The sequence below is a fragment of the Protopterus annectens genome, chromosome 8.part0 (assembly GCF_019279795.1).
Source record: "Protopterus annectens isolate FY-2018-M chromosome 8.part0, PAN1.0, whole genome shotgun sequence".
NCBI classification, from domain to species: Eukaryota; Metazoa; Chordata; order Ceratodontiformes; family Protopteridae; genus Protopterus; species Protopterus annectens.
The window spans coordinates 1,364,388,413-1,364,404,080 of record NC_056741.1 but is presented as its reverse complement, the minus strand read 5'-3'; the positions used below and the strand labels follow the sequence as shown (position 1 = coordinate 1,364,404,080).

At 38.1% G+C, this 15,668-nt stretch overlaps 1 protein-coding gene across 1 annotated transcript in view; it reads left to right on the top strand.

The window, feature by feature from the left end:
- The window catches only part of VPS11 (VPS11 core subunit of CORVET and HOPS complexes), a 620,327-nt gene that overhangs the window by 374,260 nt on the left and 230,399 nt on the right, over nucleotides 1-15,668 (top strand). Inside the window, exons 8-9 of the mRNA XM_044080942.1 lie at nucleotides 9,109-9,295; nucleotides 12,037-12,180. Of these exons, the coding sequence (XP_043936877.1) occupies nucleotides 9,109-9,295; nucleotides 12,037-12,180 (331 nt within the window). The remainder of the gene's footprint in view (nucleotides 1-9,108; nucleotides 9,296-12,036; nucleotides 12,181-15,668) is intronic.

Here is a 15,668-nt window from a genome sequence, read left to right as displayed (position 1 = left end):
GGAGGGATAAAATCTTACCTGCTGGGCAGACTAGCTCTACAGGTGTGGGATATGGCCACCTCACAGGGAATAACCCTACAGGCAGCCTACATACCCTCCCTGTACAAGTCCTAGGCAGATCACCTAAGCAGGACCATCTCAAACAACCACAAATGGATGCTTCAAAGAGATGTCTTCCTGAACCTGGTCCACAGATGGGGTATACCTCAAATAGACCTGTTTGCCTCCTCCATAAACAGGCAACTTCCTGGTTACTGCACCAGGATACCTGGCCCAAAGGCACTGGCAATGGATGCCTTCTCAATCCCCTGGTAGGGGAAATTTCTATATGCATTCCCCTCCTTCCCGTTGATTCAGGGGGTACTGCTGAAAATTCAGCAGGACTCACCAAAGATCTTGCTGGTGACTCCCTACTGGCCAAGACAGCACTGGTTCCCCCTCCTCCTTCATTTGTCCAAGGGCAATCACCTGAAGTTACCCCCCCCCCCTCAGTGGACCTGATCACCCAGCATAAGGGGATTCAGATTCACCCACACTTGCAATCCCTGCAAATCACCCTGTGAATTATAGGATTCTGATCCCCTTCAGACGCCTGCACAATGAGGACTTGCTAAATGTCCTGCAGGAAGCCAGGAAAACCAACACAAGAAAATCCTGTCTTGCGAAGTGGAAAAGGTTTTCCATTTGGTGTCACAACAGACAGTTGGACCCACTGGAAAGCGACCTTTCTGTAATCCTGTCTTACCTGTGTGAACTAATGCAGACAGGACTGGCTTACTCATCTCTAAAAGCACATTTGTCTGCAATTTCTGCCTGTTTACCTGTGGACCCTCCCCTTGCATCCAGACTTCTGGGTAAGCTTTTTTCTCAAAGGGGTACGACACTTGAGACCTCCCAGGAACCCCTCCCTCCCTGGGACCTTAACTATGTATTAAACTCACTTTAGTTCCCTTTGAGCCAGCAGACAAGGCTCCCATAAAAGTTTGCACATGGAAAACTGTTTTGTTCACAGTCTTGACCACAGCCAGAAGGATCTCAGAGCTGCAAGCTCTTATGGCTACACCACCCTTCTTAGTCTTCCACCTTGACAGGGTTGAGTCTCAGGACTAGTCTGTCATTCACACCCAAAGTAGTGAATGACCTATCCTTGAATCAGGCTATTCACCTGCCTACCTTTTCCCCAACCCACAGGGGGATAGTGAGAGAGTACTTCATTCCCTAGATGTCCAGAGGCAGCTTAGGTTTTACTTACATAAAACCAAGCCCAGTAGGAAATCAGACCAATTGTTTCTCCTTCCACCCCAGGAAGTGAAAATCCAGGCCGATATAGAAAGGGCACTATTAAGAAAAATTTGTGACAATACTGAAATAAGGGTTATGAAACCCAACAAAGGCGGTGGCCTGGTTATCATGAACTACAACTCCTATATAAATAAAATGTTTACCCTATTATAAGGTGATACCTACTGTGAAGTTAGTTTGAATGAGAAGAATATTTACTATAACAAGGTGGATGTTATGTTGGAAGAATTGGTCATGAACCAGCAAATTCACCCAGAGGAACATCAGTACTTGTTAGTCAAACATCCTAAAATACCTACAATATTTGGTGTCCCCAAGTTACACAAAGACCTAGCTGACCCCCCCCCCCCCCCCCCATTTAGACCCACTGTGGATGCTTGGGGCATCTAAAACATTTCCCATTGCTAAATACATTGACAGTGAATTAAAAAAATATTTTGAAGGACTGCCCTTGAATACTTAAAGACTCCTGGGATTTTCTATCTAAAATCAAGAAAGATATATATACTGATAATCTGATCTTTATCACAATTGATGTTCGGAACTTATTCTCTATCATACCCCAGGACACAGATAGGGATTGGTTTTACCAATATCTTTGCCAGTAAGCTACCCTAAATCCTAACCTCATCTTAACAATTAGAACACTTATGGAACTAGTGTTAGATACCAACATTATTACCTTCGAACAGCAGTTATTTAAACAAGTTAAGGGGGTAGCAATGGGGCCTCCATCTTTGCAAACACAGTACTGTAATTTTGGGAAAAATATATTTTTAATTGTCCTTACGCTAACTCATGGACATTTTACGGTTGTTACCTGGATGATATCATCATTTTGTGGAACAGTGACATGACAGAACTAGAAGGCTTTCTTGAATTCCTGAACACTAGCACATGAATTTACTTATTCTATTAGTGTTACAGAAGTGAATTACTTAGACATTACCATCAGGAAAGATGTGGTTAATAAACATTTCACCTCCACTATTTTCCGCAAGCCCACCTACTCTAATAGCCTCCTACATTTTGATAGTTACCACCCCCTGCACCAAAAGAAGGCTTTAGTATAAGGACAGGGGGTACGGCTTGCCAGGAAGATATCTGAATATGATCAATTTATAGAGCAAATTGAGACCCTTAAAGGGATGTTATATATATATATATATATATATATATATATATATATATATATATATATATATATATATGTGTGTGTGTGTGTGTGTGTGTGTGTGTGTGTGTTGCTCTTTAAATGTTTCAATGTCCTTTCAGGACATTATTTTACTAATTATTTAATGACGACTAATTTGTTGGAATAGCATATATAAGGCTGTTGTCTAATATGCTTTGTTATTCTGAAGAAGTTTCTATTCAAGAGACGAAAGCGCTCAATAAACATTGTTTGTGTGGATTGGATCCTGGTCTCCTGCTTTTTGGATACTACAGTTTGTGTGGAGGCTTGTTTTAATTATGTTCTTACCATAACGATCCATCTGTGTTGTCCTTCATTTTTCATTAACCTGTGGGTCTCGGCCACTCTCTAAGCTTGAGATTCCAGAGTTGAGCTCCTCCCTTCTACCAATAATGCCCTATTCCCTCACACCACCTCAGATCAAGTTTGCCCACAGCATAAAGACCAAAAATTTCTATCCTACGTAAAGACAATCATCCAAGACAATGAGAAAGGAAATCAGGAGCTCAACCCGAAGGAAAGGAAAGTTGTGTAAAATCTTACCTTAACCATAGATGTCCTTCTCTTCCATGTTGCAGTATTATACATGTGGGTTTACCCTTCTTCCTTCCTGTTCATCCGGCCAAGATTCAAAAGATTTTCAGTCCTTCTAGGTGTGTTGGACGTCTGACATGGCAGCTGAAGCGTGGGCCATAAATGTGACGTCTGCACGCACCAGCCCTCAGAACCTAAAAAGCCCCAGTCGAAGCCAGTCTTATATGGACATAGCCTGTCCAGTGTCAGCCAGGAGAACAAGTGCAGTTTGTTACATCATCTCCCCCTGTCCCTGTTGAACAATTCCCTGATATTTTTTTCGCATAGTTTTTCAAAAGTTAATACTGAAGGATGCAAAGTTGGGTTGAAAATACTTGTTTTTTTTTATGAATGGTCTGCTCGGACGTTAGTGCTAGATGTTCATCGTGCATACAGCTGCAGTCATCACACTTGGGTTATCCTGCCGTCAGGCGGGTCCTCGGTCGGCCGAATTCCAAAGTATTGGTCCGGCATCGGTTGTCGTTGCTTCTTCCCTGACTTCAGTGCGGCAGGGGTATAAAAGAGGCAGCCGACGCCATTTTCTTCAGTCTTTCTTGCCACGCGGTCAAGGTAAAAAGTTTTAAATCAATTATGGTCTGATCTAATGAAGCTTTTTATCAGGTACAAACATCAAGCCTTTTTCAAACAAGTCTGCTACTTGACCATTAAATTCAAAATTGCAGTAGTTATATACTTTGAAATCGCCTCCACTATTCTATTGTGCAACCAAATTACAATCTGTTCAGGACATTATTTTATTAATTAGTTAATGATGACTAATTTGTTGGAATAGCATCTATAAGGCTGTTGGGTAATATACTGTGTTATTCTGAAGAAGTTTCTATTCAAGATATGAAAGCGCTCAATAAGCATTGTTTGTGTGAATTGGATCCTGGCCTCCTGCTTTTTGGATATTATGGTAAGAACATAACTTCTTTTTCTGATCTATATTTAACTAAACATTGTACCAGTGCTAGTCTTTCACTTAGCACTCCCCTATACCTTTCTCTTTGCCAATCTGATATCAGTCCTTGGTAAGGAAGATGGCCTCTAACCTGCAGTCCAAACATATGCTTGGCCTCATCCCACTCTGTTGTCTTTCCTTCTCTAATTATTTGCTCCCAGTACCTTGATATCCTTTGTCAGTTTTCTCCAGTAAATTCCTGCCCCCTCTTGCCTGTTTTCAATATCCCTATTTGTAGTCATCCCTATCGGGAAAGTCTCCTTTCTCCATTCCTGTATTGGCTTAGTTCTTAGAATACTTCTGTTACTTAGTGAATATAATATTCTGTATGGCTGCCATTCTCTTTAAGATCTTGCATGCACTATCATACTTTCTCTTTTATTTCTTAAATTTCTTCCCTGTTTCATAGGTGGTTATTAGGCTATCAGGCCAAGAGACATTTTAAGCCTAGGTAAGCTTACCACAAATTTACCAAAATATTGCTGACATGTCAATAACCCAAAGGAATTTTACAGTTATGATATAAATTTGTACATTTGCAGGCTGCCCCTGTCCATTAGAAACACAGGGAATCTATTGTAATAATTGTTATTTATTTCATTCATTCATACATGTTCTCCCTGAACTGTAAAGATATTTACAATGTTACAAATGGATATAACTCCTTCCTCTCCCATCTCTTCTATACTGCCAGCTCTGGAGGATGGATTGAATGCTGCCTGTGCTCATCCTGATACCCAGTCATCAGTTCCTAAAAAATCAGATAAGCTGTATAAGGTATCTCATGCTAAAACATTTCTTTTCTGTCACCGTAGGTCAGATCCAACTGCCATTGCAACTGTCTCTCATACTGGTAGCAGACTGGTGCACATTACCAACCATTCACCTAGTGATAAGGGGAAGAACATGTTGAATAGTATAAGTAAGTGAAGGTTGTCTTCATCCACTTTTCATTATGCTATCCACTTTGATTTATAACCTTCTACTTGTGTTGTGTATAGGACCCTTTACTATGTAGTTCTAAAATATCCCTTTCAAATCAGATAATCCTAAACCACTTTGTTATAAGGGGAGGATCAACATATGCCACATAACTCTTGTCCTCTTCACTTTACAAATAAAGCCCTTCAACTTTATTAGTCACTGTCAACAACTTGCCCTCTGGTTGGTAAATATGTCTGACCAGTATATAAAATGGTAGGCACTAAAAATGTTTTCACTACATATATCTTACTCTCCATTTCCATAATCAAGAACTTCTGGTTTCCCAGTATTTGTGTTATCTTTATATATCTAAAACAAAATGCGTTGAAATCACCACAGTTTATGTAGTACATAAATAACTCAAAAAGATTTATTCAGTAAACATGTTCATCTTTTTTCATTCAAAGACTTCATCAGGCTGTTAAACTACCACAAACTACTCACTTAAATAACCCCCCCTCAATCATATGACTACAATATTTTACAAATAATAAACATCTAAAAATATTTTAAAAGTATCAGAAAGTATAAAAACAAAATGTTACAAAGATATGTAAAACACTTGAATGTGTTTATACCTCATCCTTTAATTTTTTATTAATTCATTACTAACCACTTCATTCAGTCATGGTGGAAGGTAAGCACCAAGCTTAATTTGCCATTAAATCCCTCTTGCATTTATTTTATTCTAAAAATCCCTTCCTGCTGTCTCCTATCAATTTTTACAAAAAAAGAAATCTAAAATGCATAAATTTACAATTCAAATTTGTTTGTGTCTTTCGGCTTTTCCCGGCTAGGGGTCGCCACAGCGGAACTCCGGTCCGCTAATGATTGGTAGTTGATTTTTGCGTGCCGAGTTACCAGCCCTAATGCACAACCTTCAACGAAGGTACGCCCATTCATGCATGTCTCCACGCAGAAGACACTCTAGCTGAGAATCGAACCGGACAGCGTCTTACTGTGAGACGACAACGCTACCACAGCACCACCACAAATTTACAATTCAAATAATATTTAAAAAGAGAATTATATTTATTTTTCAATTTTAATAAAATAGAAAGGATATCTGCCTTTCTGTCCTTCCTACATGGGAGGATGAATGTCTCTTTTTTTTTTATATATATATATTTTTTTAGTGTCCGATGTTTCTTATTTGTGGAATATGGTGGTCCTCCTAAGACTAAGAGGCCATTTTTATGTGAGTGGATTGTATTGGTTTAATAGTCTGAAGTATGAATAAAGATGAAAGTACTTACTGAATAAGTATTTTGAATTCTCTGAGTAATCCATATACCAGGGTGATTTGAGCATGTTTTGTTGTTTCATTTTTTTTGGGGGGGGGGGGGGGGGGGCTTGACTGTGGAAAAAAGATTTTTTGTTGTTTCTATGTATGCGCATTTTTAACATGTTGATTGGTAAATGTGTGTACTATGTCTTTGAATGTAAATGTTGAATTTGGAAAGTGTACATTTAAGTATACTGCAGGATGGAGAGTAGAAATGTTCCCCCAGCAGGTAGTCAGTTGAATAACCTATGTTAACTGTATCTTAATTGCCAGTTAATGTATGTAAGCAAAATGCCTTGCCTGGAGGATAATCTGTAGGAAAAATCTGGAAGAATGGATGGTTTAAGCTTAGTCAGGGATAAGCTGTGGAGTGTACTTTGAGGAGTTTTTTTTTTTGTTGTTGTTTTGTTTTATAGAACTGGAAGCTGAAAGTGGGAGAGGCTTGCAGCCTTGGATTTTCTTTTTTCAAAAGACTGCCTGCCTGGAGGAGTTGTGTGAACTAAACACTAATTAAGTTACCGGAGATGCTATGTTTTTGTTTCAGACTGGAAGCCAAAAAATCAGCCGTTTTGTTTTGTTGGATTATGTGGAATTACTGAACAAATCTATGCTTTTACATTTTGCCTTCAGTGTGTCTTTGGACTTCTTTATATATATTTATAAGGCATTGCTTAAGTTGACTGTTGATATAGTCAGTATAGTTCGGTTGGCAAAATATTTAATCAGCAATTGTGTGAGATCGCTCTAGTACCGGGATTGGAGAATATGCCCTTTCTTCAGTGTTGTGCAGTCTTGATTTGGATTATTTAATTAACAAACGGTTTGGAGATGCAGCCCCCACAATGCATGGGTGGGGTGTGCAGGGCCTTGCTTCCGGATGTTAACATTTTTTATAATTTAATAGACATTTCTCGTACACACAAACATAAACATTGTGTGTGTGTATATGTATGTATGTATGTATATATATATATATATATATATATATATATATATATATATATATATATATATATATATATATATATGGGTCTACCTGACTTCACTGAATACTTAACTCAAAGCAAAAAATCACCAATATTTTTACAGGGAAACTAACAATTTGGCCACCAGGGTGAACTTTGCCCTTTTCCCCCATGGAGTTGGGTTTAATTTGCTTCCTTTTTTTTCTGTCCTGGTAGTCAAGTAGTTAGTTTCCCTGTAAAAGAATATTGAAAATTTGTTGCTTTGGGTCATTAAGTGTTCAGTGGGTAAGTATAATTTTGATTAAACAAAGGAGACCCATGTTTGTGTATATATAAGTGTGTATATGTGTTTTTATATTTGTGGCAAACTATGTAAGATTCTTTTTTTCCTAGTTTTCATGCAGTAACTTGGTGCAGAATTTTCTAGACCATAATTATATTCTTCATACTGAAAAGAAATTAACACAATTTTCCCAATGGAATGTGCCTGTAATGCAGAATGTCCAGATTGTGGCACTAAAGGCATATAATTTAAAACTATCTGACACCTGTGTATGAAAGGCTATATCTCAGTCCTCCTTTGTGGTTTCATTATGAAACTTTAACAGTGTCAACACGATGATCATCTATAAAACAGACAAAATTGTTATTCGTCCCCAAGTTAAATTCTGGCATTGTAGCCCCAGTGTATAACAACTGGAAAATGTTTCATTTTTCTAGTAAAATATGTAGATTTTTTTTTTCTACATTTCTGGTCTAATGAGGACTCGGACTTGGAGCACATATATTCTGGGCATTTGTTTCACCCAGTCTTGTGTGCAGAGCTCAAATAACCCCAAGATGAAAACTGAATATGCTTCCGGACTGGCAGAAAAGTCGACTAAAATGCTGGTTGCCATAGGTGTATGTAATAGGCCATGTATCAGATCCCCTAAGGCAGTTCAGTAAAAAAAAATGGAATTCTTATAAGATGCATAAATATAAAACACATCATTAGAAAAACTAAAAGGAAAACCCAGCCAAGCTAGATTTTCCACTGTTTGATTCCTTATAACCTCTTGTATTAGAGGTAACATGGGATATATGCAAATGTCATCTTAAGGACATCAGGTGTTTAAGTCATACAGCAGTTCTGAATGCCTACGACTTTTTCTTTTTAGGTCTGTTTTGGACAAATTCAGGTCAGTAAAGTCAAACCCCACTAGCTGTGGACATGCATGTTTCAGCCTTGTTATGGTCTTGTCAGCACAGCATAAGTGGACTGTTTGGCTAAAGTTTGGAAACACAGAGTTGTCGTACCTAGCTGATGTCCATAATCATTAGGATGCCTACAAAATATCCCAACATCTTCAGGTTGCCCTGGCTGAATCTGTCTTCCATTCAGTTAGATACTTAACTGACATTCAACAATTTCTTTATTTGAATAAATAACTCCTTCCCTTACCCCTCGTTTTTATATCAGTATTGGACAACAGAAAGTAGTGCAACTTAAGTTGTATATAATTTAGAAATATTCAATCTGAGATGTATAGACAAGGTTATTTTTGTTCACTTTACCAATACTGTAAGTAACGCATAAGAACTAGTGAAATAAGCCATTTACTGTAAGTGGGACAGTACAGTAGGGTTGCATACATTGACTGAAGAGCATTTAAGACCTTTTCCATTACCACGGTTTCATGTTGAAAGGGACAAATATTGGAAATAAGCTCACATTTCCACTTTTAGCAGCATATGTGGTAGCCTGATGCACAGCACCCTAGTACTCGTCCCTTTTATATAAGTCACTTTTCCTGTTTTAGTGAGATCATTTGCATTACTACTTTATTTCTTCCTACAGCACCATTGGCAAGCTTGAGCCTTCCTATGTGATTCGTAAGTTCCTTGATGCTCAGAGGATCCACAACTTAACTGCATACTTGCAGGCTTTGCACCAGCACTCTCTTGCCAATGCTGACCACACCACACTCCTACTGAACTGCTACACAAAACTGAAAGACAGCTCCAAACTGGAAGAATTCATTAAGGTAAGTTTGGAAAGAGCCATCTCCCATTAAAATTAATTGTATCAAGACTGCTTTGAGTTTTTGTCTTCCAGTTCATGTCATTCAGTTCATCTCGGCAAGTTATCAAAATTATCTTTGAGTTTTGTTAGGATATATAACCTTGGGGGCTGCATCACTTTTTTTCATGAGCTTACACTTGAACATTTTTGAAGTGTTTTGCGTAAATCAAATAGTGGTTTCCTGCCTTTGAAAACATTCTTGACTTTAGGGACTGGAATGATTGCTATACAAATTTATCTTCACATGATGTCATTATGAATTATACAGATCGAGAAATGTTTAGTTTGTAGTCTGTTCAATGCATATCAGATGTTAGCGTTATAATGAGCTACAGCACCATGAAATGTGTAAATGTGAATGGAAAACAAATCTAAAAAGGTACCCCTTCACTCTTCGGATTCATGGAGTACCTAGAGTAGACTGGATAAAATGTATTTGTAAGAGCTGGCTGGGTGGTGTGAAGGCAGAGCTTCTGTGTATGGTATGGGTGAGGAGGGTTCAGGGTTGTGCTTTGCTTCTAGGAGTGCTAAAAAAGGATGGTAAGTTTGAATATCTTTGTGTGACTTGGGATGCCTGCTTTGATGTCTGTCTTTATGGCCTTTTTTCTATATCATGTGATAATTAAGCGGTAGTCTGATATACCGAGCTCCTGTTGGCCTCTCTAAGCCTAGCAGTTTATACTATATTATTATATTAAATTATATTATATAACATTAAATCTCCCACGCCTTCAGCATAGGGCCAATAATTGATTGACTTTACAGTTATTAATAGGGTTGGTGAATTTGGTCCAGTGGCCCTTTTTTCCATTGGATTTTGGCTTGAGGCTCCCTATCCTTTGTCAGCAGTGACCCATTGTTCCTGTTCTATGGCAAGAGCCAGCTGTCTGCTACTCCAAGCAAGAGTTCTATGACCTTTCCATTTCCTGCCTGGAGGCTGTCGTAACAGCATTCATTCTCTGTAGAGAAGCATGAGACTGACAAGACACTATGGAGCAAATCAGTGTGATGGACCCAGTTTGTCTCTCTCCCACCCATGAAGTTCCCGAAACCTCCCTTGGCTCCACAGTTGCTGCCAGCATTGGGGGAGCATGCATACCCCCATAATCACATTATTCCCCAGGTTTCATGAGCAAAACCTCTCGTTCTCACCCCAGGTGTCTTACAGAAGTGAGCCAAAGTCTCCTCCCCGCTCTTAGGTTTTGAGCTGGCAATCGCTGCTGATTCCTAGCCTCAGTTCCTACAGCCCAGTCCACTGCCACTGATCAAGCACAAAAGTCTAGGTTGCAGTCAGGGCTTTTGTATGTATTATGGGGTTGGATAGTCCAAAGAAGCTTTTTAATAATAACCTGAGGTTAATGGCAGTATAAAAGACATGTAAAGCTACAAGTGTCAAATTTAAACAGGCAAGTTGTGCATGTAGTAATGTTCACAATGAAAAATGCATTATGTACAGTCATGTACCAAACATAATATTATATGCATTCATGTGTATAGTAAGTAGCAGCACTGTAAAGTGTAAATGCTGTTAGAGTGCAGTGTGGCAAGGTACTAAAACAAAAGATAGAAGTATGATAAGGTATACACGTCCCATCTTTGTAGAGATGCAAGTGTGCAATTTATCATGGATTTTAGGGCAGTGGCATTGATGTTTCCATTACATATACTTAGGTTTCTTTCTAAAACTTTTATACTCTGTAGTGTTTCCAATATCTTATGGTAAAGTTAGCTGCTAAAATGTTCAGCAGATTTTTCATGATACCAACCACTGTCCTCCTATTGCTGATTAGAGGTTGCTGTTGGGGTGAGCCTTCCTAGCAGAATGCAGTCAGTGGCTTGGCTATGGACAACACAATAGAGGATTCAGAGTTTTGAATTTGCCTCCCCACCAAAAAAAAAGAGCGATGTACATGAAACAGAATGTGCATTATATGAATGTTTGAGTTAATTCTTAATATGCATATGTGATGCAGAGGGAGAAATGGAATAAGTTACTTTGTTTTCTTGCACATAAATTATGAGGTTCTGGGAGTGTGAAATCTGTTAATATAACAAGAAACCTTGACCTGTAGCCATTTTAGGTTTTTAACCCTAAACATTGTTTCTCTAGCAGAGTATTCAAGTTGTCAGAACTGTACTTGTAAAATGGTTGAACCATGAACATTTGACAATGTAAGGGTTCTGATTTGAAGCTTCCTTCAGTTTGTTTCTTTGGAATTATCTATATTAACCATTTGAAATGTCAGAGCCGCTAGAGCAAGTCCTGAAATACAGAGACTGAATGGTCAAAAGATTATACTTACATATACTAAGTCCAAGAAACCATTTCTTGAAATATTACCTTTTCTTCGAGGTATGGCAAACTCAAAGTTGGTATATATAAGTTTGGGGGTTTGGGGGGCTTACCTCCCACCCCGCAAAAAAAGTTTAAAGGAAAATAATGATTTTTGAGATTCGCTCTTTTCCAGGTTTTCAGGGTTTTTTTCCGGCATTTTGATTGCCAACATTTCATTAGGGTGCCAAAATCTACACTGTGTGCAATCAAGAGCAAGTCAGGTGACCTCCTCGTATCTTCAATTTCTTCCATGATGCAGTGGTACAGTTGCTCTGTCCCTGTATAAGTAATCTGTGGCAAAAGTATATGTTGTGAGCTTTCATTAAATTGTGCTGGTGTATTTCAATTGTTTTCCTCCTTTTTCTTAGACTAGTGTAAGTGAAGTACATTTTGAAGTAGAAACTGCTATAAAGGTGCTTCGTCAAGCAGGATATTACTCCCATGCAGTATACCTGGCAGAAAAGCATTCCCACCATGAATGGTACCTGAAAATACAGCTAGAGGATATCAAGGTGAGGCCTTCATTTCATAGTTTTTATAACTTGCACCTGTTACTGTCTGTTGCTCCTTTGTCAAGTGTATACATCCTGCTGCTGTATCCTTTCAGAATAAGTGACACTACATTTGAACCTGCCTAATGTATTTCTTTCGTCTGAAGCTACAAATGTACTAATACTGATAACAGCTCTGATACTAAATTTGCTGTAGTTAATGCCTCCTTTGTAGACTATACACAGTGCAAGAATGTTGTACCACTATCTGTTTATAAAGTACTATAATATTTAAATTCTGTAAAATGTTGCATGTAGGTGTTGTGGGTGCTAAGCACTGTTTACATGGTATCTATACTGTTGGTGCCATATGAATGGTCTATGCCTGTTCTTTCCACATGTCACTCTGGGTTGATATTTTATAAGATGATGTGCCTAACTGAGTTCCCAAGAGTTCTCACCATCCCTAGTGTTGCCTGTTTTTCTCTGCTTTTTTAGTCTGTAGGATCAGCCCAGGGACTACATTTCATTTCTCTCCTCTGTCAGTTCTTTGGTCCATTCATTCCCAAGTGGAGGCGAGAGTTGGATGTTAGGACAGTCTGCAGGATCTTCTCCCTCCCTGTCTCCATTTACTAGGAATCTTGCATGCTTCACCCTTCGGAGATAAATGATACGTGTACTACCACACGTTTTGATACTGCTGTCCAGCATGGGCATACTAGACTCCTTGTAATGAGTGATGCACCTTCACGTTTTCAAGTGCCACCGATTCAGTGAACTGAGCTGCTTCACTTCTCCTGAATTGGCAGGCTGGCATAGTCTGCTCACTCCCATTCTCACCTACTTGGTCCCGCTGGATCCCCTACCTTTGATTAAACACAAATCATTTGGGATAAAGTCAAGGCTTTAATTCTTTGTACCATGGGTCTAGGTCCCATTTTTTTCTCTGTTTCTTTGCATTATGTTTTAATGTTTATGATCATAACTTCCTGAATAGGATTTTCTTGTATTTATGACTTGTCTAAATCTATGTTTGGATAATTTATCCTGTCTAATAGTCTACTGCTGTCTTACAATGGGATATGATGTTTGTTTTAAAATATATGGTTTGCTTTACTCTGCATATCTTGACTAGCTTTTGTTTTTCACTTACAGACATATTTAATGTTTTTTTTATCACTGAAATTGTTTTTTTTTTTTTTACACTTTTGTTTGTTCTTGAAAATGTCCTTGAGCTAGTCCAGCTAGTCATACAAAAACTAATAATAAAATACTTCTAAAGATTTTTCTTACAGCATCCTTAGGAGAGCAGTGTAATTGGTGCTATCATTTATGAAAACAAAGATAAGGCTTTTATTTCAGCCAACTCACTCAAAATGTATGAGAAAAAGGCGCCTCACAAATAACTTCACCAATACAAAAAAACGAAGCACTTGGAACCACTGTAGGCACGAAATCCAACTTTATTAACACACGAATAAAACCAAAAAATGCTTAACTTGTTCACCACATTTTTCGTTAACAAAGTAACTTTGTCAGCATATGCTACAATGGTTGAAACCAACCCCATGTTTTAAATGTTTTCAATCTATGTATTTATAATTAGTCCTTCAGCTTCCTTTGTGGGTATTGTTGGTTAATTTATTAAAGGTTGCTTTAATAGGTATTGGATAATTAGTTAATTATACTTATATAAGGGGTTGGTTTCAACTATTGTAGCATTTGCTGATGAAGTTACATTGTTAACGAAAAACGTGGTGAACAAGTTAAGCGTTTTTTGGTTTTATTCGTGTGTTAAAGTTGGAGTTCGTGCCTACAGTGGTTCCAGGTGCTTCATTTTTTTTCGTTTCATTTCAGCCAGTTTCTAAGCATTTCTTTGTTGCTTTCTTTTTTCTCTTCTCACTCTTTATTTAACCTCTGTATAATTTTTTCTGTGGAAGCAAGATCTTAAATTGAAATATTGTTATAGTAGTTGTCCTGAGTCAGCGTATTGTTTAAGAGCAGTTTTCCCCAGAAACCTTGTTTAGCGTAAGAAGTTACGTATTGTTTAATTTGTGTTGTTGTAGTTGATTGATGTACCTATGTTTATACAGCAATGTGTGCAGCATAGTCATTGCTAGGCTGAAGCATGTAAAGATCTGTTGAAGGGTAGAGAACTATATAAATTATTAGTTCAGTATTTTGCTGTAAGGGTGACTCTGTGGCAGGGTAACAAATAGGCTACTACTCATTATTATAAGTCATTTGTATAGTTAGATTTGTAAGTAGTTAGATATTGCCTGGGCTGTTTCTTCCAACATCAATTGACATATGCCACATACCAAAAAACAGTGTTACCCCATGCATTCTGCAGATGTTCTTTGTGTGAATCACTTGCTGTAGAATTCATGAGTTATGGGACTTGGATGTCTGATAAACTGGCTTAACTCCCCGAGCTCTGTGGGCTTGTTGAGTCCATGCTTACTGTTCCATTTGCTAGGAAACACATTTGCATCTCAGGTAAAAGAGGCAATTTATCCATGCCACCTTCATTTCTTCTTCCCACATAGTTCTGCTATACCCTAGATATCCCTTCCTAAGATTTCTTCAAAAAGATAAGTGTCCAATTAATGTAATTATTCTTCTGCTGTGTTAGTGTTTACTTCTGCTAGTGAAATTTGGAAGACATCTTTACCCATTTCATATGCAGGAAGGAACAGTGCATAAATATGTATCTACCCATTCAGTCATCAAGACTAGCCATAAAGTAGCAGCACATATTTAGCACAGGTTTGCCACAGGTTCCCAATTTCGTACCCATCATTGTGTTAACCTCAAAAAAACTTGGCTGGCTTGAACTTCAAAATCTTATTCTTCTACATCAATTAGTTATCACCCATAAAATTCTCCATTACCCTACTTGTACACCCATGCTTAACCTTGTTTCCCCTTACAGGAATTGTACTTCCTTCGCTCAGCTAACAAACTGCTAGTAGCTACTCTCAAATCACACAATAAATCTGGTGACTCCCTGTTCACAAATGTTGTTGGCTCGTACTGGAATAAACTTCCCTCAGAACTGACTACTTTAGGCTCATCACAACTTTTCAAGAAACAATTAAAGAACTATTTCAAATCACACTGGCTTTGCCCTTGCTCATATCCTGACTGACCACAGCATCCAACTTTCATTATGTTCTCTCCATTACCTGTTGTTATACATCCATCTCTTCTACTTGTCTCTCCCACTAGTACTACCCCTCCTGTGTAGCTCACCTAGCATCCACGTGGATATTCCTATTCCTATAATGTCACTTTCTCTTTACACTAGATATATTACTGCAGTCTGTTATCTCATCTATTATTTAAACCTGTATGTTGCTTCCTGCTGTGTACATCTGGTTCTTAAAACTATAGCCTGGCACAAATGTTTATCATAATTGTTAATTCTGTAAATATTGTATAAACTCTATTGTTTGTTATTATTTTATTGTCTTTTACAATTCCTGCTTCTGCAAAGAATATGGGAT